Source organism: Oncorhynchus tshawytscha, linkage group LG27, assembly GCF_018296145.1.
Source record: "Oncorhynchus tshawytscha isolate Ot180627B linkage group LG27, Otsh_v2.0, whole genome shotgun sequence".
In the NCBI taxonomy this organism is placed as follows: Eukaryota; Metazoa; Chordata; class Actinopteri; order Salmoniformes; family Salmonidae; genus Oncorhynchus; species Oncorhynchus tshawytscha.
In genome coordinates this window covers 5,879,901-5,887,750 of record NC_056455.1, presented here as the reverse complement: position 1 = coordinate 5,887,750, position 7,850 = coordinate 5,879,901, and the positions used below count along the sequence as shown (strand labels likewise).

Below are 7,850 nucleotides of genomic sequence, written 5' to 3'. Positions count from 1 at the left end.
TCAAATCAGGCAGACACAATTCAAAAGAAACCAAGTCATGTTCATAAAGCATTTTTGTTTTTTTAAATGTCAACATCTTGTTTGAAACACAAACCATATGTGCTGCTGAAGCGCTTTCAAACCATCTCACTCTCCTAATGTCCAATGTTTTTTTCCCCCTTTTATCTCCAACAGGAGATGTCCTTTCTATAGGATGCAACAGCAATCACATACAGATGGGAGTCAGCCATTCTGACATGTCAATGTGAATGACAACGTCAACAGTTTGTACAACTTTAGCTTGGGGATTTTTGGGGTGAAGTGACAAAGAGGAAAACTGTCCTCAAATGAACCCAGTGGGAATCTAGAGGAGACAAACATGTCTGCTCTTCCTGGGTAGTCCACACCACCCTTAATCTTCTTCCAAACCAGCCCTACTATAGGATCTGTTCTGCAGTCCAGCAACCATGTCCAAACTGTGGCACAGTGCATCCTTTGATTTTAGGGGATTGTGGCATGCAATTCCCCAACCTCCTGTGTGTGTTCCTCTCCCAAATAACAAGGCAGACATTTACACAGAGGAGTCCTGCCTGGCACCAATCCAGCCGGTGTCTCCTCTCTTGGACTCAGGTGGAAAGGACAGATTTATTTACGGCATGTCCGGTGGGGGGTCTGCTTTTTGGGCACCTCGACTCGACAGCGGCTCCGCTCATCCAGCCAGGGCAGGTCAAAGATCCTTCAATGGTGAATAGAGAAACACAGGGGTTTAGGTTGAGAGGCAAGCACTCTGATTGTATTCAAGTGATGTTTAGCTTGGTGTAATTCAAGAACCAGTGCGTATGACTCAACTCACCGTCTTGACAGCTTTGGCAGAGGTCGTCCAAACACCACAACTGGAAGGTGGGGGGTGATCATGAGGTACTCCACTGAGGAGAGAGAAAGAACACTTTCATAAGCAATGAGTATAAGACCCTGCTCAGTATTTCGACTGACTACATCTCAACAAACATTCCTTATAGGATAGTTGATTTTTGGCAATATCTAAAAAATAAAATGTAATTGGTCACATACACATATTTCCCAGATGTTATTGCAGGTGTAGCGAAATGCTTGTATTCCTAGCTCCAACAGTGCAGTAGTATCTAACAATTCAGTGTATAGGTGGACTTACCATCCTCAGATTCTGGGTAGAAGGAGAACACTTCTGGCTCACTCTCTTGGATACCCTTCCTCTTGTTCATGCGCTGCTGCAGTCGCTGGAACATCCGCTGCTCACGGATCCGCTGGATGTCCCATCTATGGGAGGTGAACGAAGGAGAGTGAAGAACACAGCGACGGAAGGTCAAAATAAGGGACACACAAAAATAAGGAGAAAGGCAGAAGCGGTATGCCAGAGAAACAGACCGACTCATAGCAAGAGTTGATCAGACACGCAAACAAAGCTGAGTGAAAACTCCAGCCCTCCCTTACCTCTTCCTTCTCTTCTCATCCAGTTCATGCTTCGAGTGGCGCTTCAGGAAGACATTGTCATCCAGATTCTGTAAGAGAAAACAGTTTGACTTTAGACCTCCTGACCAAGGGTCCAATCTGGACTTCCACCAGCCTAGGGCTTCACACAGCGCAAGACAAGTAGCCACCTCAGGGATATCAGATGCCTCCTCCTCTCCTAGGGGCTCCATTAGGTTTTCCTTCCATGAGGGAACTGTGTACAAGAGGGAGAAGGTCATTCCACCACCCATGGACTGTTACAAATCCTGTTTAGCACACATTTCCCAAAAGATACAGCAACAAAAAGCAATAATGTGGCCTATTCCAACATACTTAGGCCCAAGTCTCAGCCTTCTTATGTGCTGGTTTCAATACAACCATTTTCTAACAATTTGTAACACTCACTGGCCACAGGCTCCTCCTTCTTGGGTGAGGGCTCTCGCGAAGTTGGTGACGGGGGAGGCACATGCCAGCGACACAGGTACATGTCTGTGGTGGACAGGTAGTCCAGTTCCTCAGTGACAGCCGAGCTGGCTCCAGGAGACCCATCTGAAAACTCTCCTCCGTCCAGTGGCTCCTCTTTGGGGAGAAGTGCCTCGTTGTGTGGGGACTGGGAAGCCTTGGCTTGGGCACGTCGTTTGGCTGCCCTGGGGTCCTGGAAGAGGAAACGCCTATTGGCAAGAACATAACCTTTAGAGGAATTGCCTGAGGGACAATAAGGGCTTTTTACATGCATCTACAGTACACACACACACACACACACACACACACACACACACACACACACACACACGTATATATATCCATGTATGCATCTAGGAAGTACGTAAAATCATGGAGTCTAAAAAAATTATAAAAAACATTGCTACCTCTACCTGAATGTGGAGCCCTACCGTTTGTGGCCCTTGCCTCCTCTGCCAAAATTCAGCGTTCGGGGTGTATGGCTGCTGCGGCCCTCAGACAGCCCCTGCCCCTCTGGTGTCCCTGGCGTTGCTGCCTGGTCTTGTTGCCGGCTAGGGATGTGGGTGGGGTGCTGGTCACACCCATCCTTCTTACCTAGCCGCAGACGGCGCTCCATGCGCTCGATCCGCGCCATGAGCTGCAGTAGTGAAAAAACACGCCACGTCAATGGGGCTAAAGTGAGGTTTATACCCCTTATGATTTGGCATTTAAATAGTTTGTCTTGAAGGGTAGCCTATTCTCTTCAACACTTGTGAGATGTACAGTCCATAAGAGTACAACAAAAAGATATTGAATGTGTTTGAAGCTGATTTAGTTGACTTCAATTACATCACACTTGATAGAAACAATGATGTCGTAATAGTGCTGCACTGCTATTACATCACAATACCACTGGTGGCATTGTGGAGCTGGCCTAGGTTGGAGGGAAAATACCTGCTGCTGGTTATTCTGGAAAATTCAATTTTTCACAAAATATGCTGACCAGTTTTGACAATTGAAATGTTATACATTTGTGTTTGGAGTGTTTGCTAGCATACCATTTCCTTCTCAGCTTTAAGGTCATCTATCTCCTTACTCTTGGACTGGAGCTGCTGTTGCTGTTGTTCAATGAGTTCCAGTTGGAGGAGGAGGATCTGGCGTATGCAGCTGGTCTGTGTAGGGGAGTGACCAGGCCCTTTCCTAATATTCCCTCTTTTGCAGTCTGGGCTGTGTTCTGATGACTGTGCCCCCATGACTGCTGCCGTAGCAGCCCCTCTGACCTCCCTGCCACCCACTACATCGTCCCGGGGCTGTTTGATAGTATTGTGCACTCCAAGGTCCGTCTTGCCCATATTGCTGTTTGTCTGTCCTAGTAGTGTCTTGCTCTTGACTGGTGTGGTGCCTTCGCCCCCCATCGGTTTGCCCTGGGGAGTTTGGGCTCCAAAGCTCACCCAGTTCTCCTCTTGCCCCAACCCAAGCCCAAGGTTCTGTCCAGATCCAGGCCTGCAGTTAACCTGTCCCTGTCCTGGCACCACCTTGGCTTTCCCCTGAAGCTGCTGGCCGCTGCTGTTGTGGATACTGCCCAGCACGTTTGGGACTCCGATGACATATTCACTTGGCTCCCTCCTCAGGCTGCTGAAGGAATCCGGTGTTCCTCCCGCTGGAGCTTTGACCAAATCAATCTTCCCTACTGTGTCCAGCTTATATCCTCCACTTGTGAACACAGTGGATGTCATTGTTGTGGCAACCCTACAACCAGAACCCTTGCCAACCAACGCCCACCAATGTCCTCCTGACAGGGGCGTTGGTGGCACAAAGAGCTTGATCTCACACCGTGGATGCCGTTTCTCCTCAACAGTGGGCTGTCTAGATGTCCATGCAAGCCTGAAATACAAGGGAGGGATGTTAGATGGACACACAGTTAATTCAACATAACCTTGTGTCTATCAGGTATAAACTAACTCAAATCAAATGTTGAAAGAGACAGGAATCAGCCACCTTTTACCAAGTTGGCCACAGCACCTTCTCTTACAGCAGATATAGCCCAAACAGAAAGCCACTTAGCTAGTGACGTTAGTGTTCTCAATCTCTGGTAGCTACCAACTACAATTTCTCCTCACACATTTCTATACGTCCATGAATAATCTGTATGATATTGACACATGAACCAACAAGGTGACACAATAACAAAAATCGAGCTACCCAGGGAGATTAGCTGACTTGCATCTCAACAACACATGTGTATGCCTCGCAGACGAGGTAGTTAACTAACGTTACCCTAATACAATCATTAAATAGTTGAGTTTATTCGGCTAACGTTGCCTAATGATGTGTATAACTGACCTAGCCGGTGTTTGAAAGAAAACGGGTGATTGGAGAACACATTATGCAGCGACTGGCAATTGCTTGGTTACAAGGGAAACAGTCCTAGAATAACAAACGTTAACAAATGAGCTGCAGTCGCTTAGTTGTCTAGCTACGTTAGCTGGTTAGCCAAGTCCTCCATTTTAGGTCCGCAGGAAAGAGCAAAACAATGACAGCCACTTTGCCTTCAACCAACCCGGTCTCATTTGACGCCATTTTAACTTTAAACGCTTTACAAAGTTACGTTTTTCTCTTAAACGTTATAACATATTGTGCTTGAGACTTATGCCTAAAGGCCACCTGTCTGTTTGATGTTCTCCGTACTCATTGGAACTCACCTATCGCCTTGATGCCCACCTTCTCAGGTCGTTTAAAAATAATGACATTGCGCATGCGTTCCCCGTATGCTCGCCTCTGATTGGTAAATTAGTAAGCGGTTGCACTTCAAAGGATTTCTGAAGGATAAAAAGGCCAAGACAAATGCATATTCCTACCTAATTTGAACGATTGTTGCTATTTGTTGTAGTTAATATTTTTTTGTACAATCATGCAACCATGATGAAATTGTTATTTCTCTACTCACAAGCGGACTAGGTGCAACCAATTGGCAACTGGCTCAGTCACCAACAATGATTTTTTTTTTAGTACTGTGGAATGGATACAGCATGACGGCATTTCACCTGCTTGCTTGATATTAGGTTGGGCTCTTCACTATTTGGGGAGAGGACAAATCTTGTAAGGGAGTTATGTTGATGGAAGATTCGTTGAAGATAAACATTACATGTTTCTATTTTTCTTATAAATGAGTTAATATCTCTCAACACTAGAGACCACAGGCTGCTACGTTGGTGTCAGTGTGGATCAATGTCGCTCTTTTACCACTAGATGGTATACTTTCCTAACTGAAACGGGTGTCAGTCCCACCCATCATTGTTTGTAAAGTAACATTCAGTTGAAACACCTGTTTTTAGTAAACTGTTTTTCATAAGCATGCATGGACAGGCCAACTTCAACAGCAAAAAAAAGCAATAGCCTACTATAATATTTTAACAATAACATATGAATACAAAGAAACATTACAAAATAAAAAGTTATGCCTCGTGCTAGGTAGTTTTTTTCGAATAGGCTATAGCCTTGGCCTATAATATGGAGATATACAAATCCAAGATTATATTGCGCTTCTTCCCTCACATGTCTCTCTACCTCTCCTCTGATAAGTGTTTACATTGATGTAGCCTATGACTGAGTGATGCTACACTCTAAAGTATTTTTTTCCACGAAAACAGCAGAGGATCGGCCCCCATGCCCGGTCGTAACAGCACCCCTGTCACGTGGACAGGCCCGGTGACCATGCATAGCCGCTGCAGTGTTTATTAGTGTGAACACTCCTCTCACGCTCCCGGGCTGGCAGAGCCGTCCTCTGTGCTACAGCGCTCACATGGCGCACGGGGACCCTGCGTCAAAATATGCACCTAAGGATTATATATATTTGTTTTACAAATACTATAATAAAACGGAGTGGCAGTTAAATAGTGGCAGTTAAATAAATCTAAGTTATTGTATTATTATTTGAATTCTTCTCAAGAATGGTAATGAGCTCTGCCAGGTTTTAATGTTTTCTACTGCTTGTCATATGGATGCTGATGCAATTGAGAATCGTGTGAGAGGTTTCCTCTGCACTGTGCATTATGGCATAGCTTACAATGTTGTTATTTTATTGGAATAAATAAATTATAATTTTGCCTATGGGTATTGTGAATGTTTAAATAAACTTGATGTCCAAACACCATAGGCCTATACAACATGTCCCTATTATTTTGGGAGAAAAATAAGGACACATTGAGTATGAGACATGATTGATTATAAACTGGATGGTTCGAGCCCTGAATGCTGATTGGCTGACAATCGTGGTATATCAGATCATATACCACTACCATGGGTATGACAAAACATGTATTTTTACTACTCTAATTATGTAAAAAAATTGCAATAAGGCACCTTGGCCACTCCGCAATGCGTCGTGGATAAGAACACCCCACAGCCGTGGTATGTTGGCCATATACCACAACCATTCGTGCCTTATTGCTTAATGATATACCAGAGAAGAGAGGCATAACATTTGCACCATTTGACAATACAGTTGCCCAATGTCTGCAGTATGGTTGAGCCCATCCATTTACTGTCGGTGAGTCCCGTGAGCAGTAGTTTGGGAGGCGGCAAGACTCGCGATGTGACCTACTTTTACTTCAGTCATGTCTTCACTGAAACTTTTAAAGGATTCGAGTTCAACAATATACAAATGGCGGTTTAGATGATGAAATGTTTAGGCAATTCAAAACTAGAATAGGCTTTTTCTAATTGTACATAGGCTATGAGATATATTTCGACACACCTACTCATTCAAGGGTTTTTCTTTATTTTTACTATTTTCTACATTGTAGAATAATAGTGAAGACATCAAAATGATGAAATAACACATCTGGAATCATGTAGAAACCAAAAAAGTGTTAAACAGATCAAAATATATTTTATATTTGAGATTCTTCAAAGTAGCCACCCTTTGCCTTGATGACAGCTTTGCACACTCTTGGCTTTCTCTCAAACAGCTTCATGAGGAATGCTTTTCCAGCAGTCTTGAAGGAGTTTCCCCATATGCTGAGCACTTCTTGGCTGCTTTTCCTTCACTCTGCGGTCCAACTCATCCCAAACCATCTCAATTGGGTTGAGGTCAGGTGATTGTGAAGGCCAGGTCATCTAATGCAGCACTCCATCACTCTCCTTCTTGGTCAAATAGCCCTTACACAGCCTGGAGGTGTGTTTTGGGTCATTTTTATTTTATTTTTTATTTATTTTACCTTTATTTAACCAGGTAGGCTAGTTGAGAACAAGTTCTCATTTGCAACTGCGACCTGGCCAAGATAAAGCATAGCAGTGTGAGCAGACAACACAGAGTTACACATGGAATAAACAATTAACAAGTCAATAACACAGTAGAAAACAAAGGGGGGAGTCTATATACAATGTGTGCAAAAGGCATGAGGAGGTAGGCGAATAATTACAATTTTGCAGATTAACACTGGAGTGATAAATGATCAGATGGTCATGTACAGGTAGAGATATTGGTGTGCAAAAGAGCAGAAAAGTAAATAAATAAAAACAGTATGGGGATGAGGTAGGTGAAAATGGGTGGGCTATTTACCAATAGACTATGTACAGCTGCAGCGATCGGTTAGCTGCTCAGATAGCTGATGTTTGAAGTTGGTGAGGGAGATAAAAGTCTCCAACTTCAGAGATTTTGGCAATTCGTTCCAGTCACAGGCAGCAGAGTACTGGAACGAAAGGCGGCCAAATGAGGTGTTGGCTTTAGGGATGATCAGTGAGATACACCTGCTGGAGCGCGTGCTACGGATGGGTGTTGCCATCGTGACCAGTGAACTGAGATAAGGCGGAGCTTTACCTAGCATGGACTTGTAGATGACCTGGAGCCAGTGGGTCTGGCGACGAATATGTAACGAGGGCCAGCCGACTAGAGCATACAAGTCGCAGTGGTGGGTGGTATAAGGTGCTTTAGTGACAAA

General features: G+C 44.4%; 1 protein-coding gene across 3 annotated transcripts; it reads right to left on the bottom strand.

The window, feature by feature from the left end:
- Positions 1-40: 40 nt before the first annotated feature.
- msl1a (MSL complex subunit 1a) lies at positions 41-4,707 on the bottom strand. 3 transcript variants are annotated; one of them, XM_024390078.1, is made up of 9 exons: positions 4,611-4,707; positions 2,967-3,792; positions 2,361-2,566; positions 1,873-2,138; positions 1,617-1,681; positions 1,450-1,517; positions 1,151-1,275; positions 833-905; positions 41-715 (listed from the first exon to the last, which is right to left on the bottom strand). In XM_024390078.1, exons 2-9 carry the CDS (start codon positions 3,642-3,644, stop codon positions 625-627), a joined length of 1,572 nt encoding a protein of 523 aa, XP_024245846.1. In that variant the 5' UTR covers positions 3,645-3,792; positions 4,611-4,707; the 3' UTR covers positions 41-624. The 3 variants fall into 3 exon arrangements, with proteins under 3 accessions (XP_024245846.1, XP_024245847.1, XP_024245848.1); XM_024390079.2 differs by lacking the exon at positions 4,611-4,707 and adding an exon at positions 4,252-4,570; XM_024390080.2 differs by lacking the exon at positions 4,611-4,707 and adding an exon at positions 3,907-4,022.
- Positions 4,708-7,850: the final 3,143 nt, after the last annotated feature.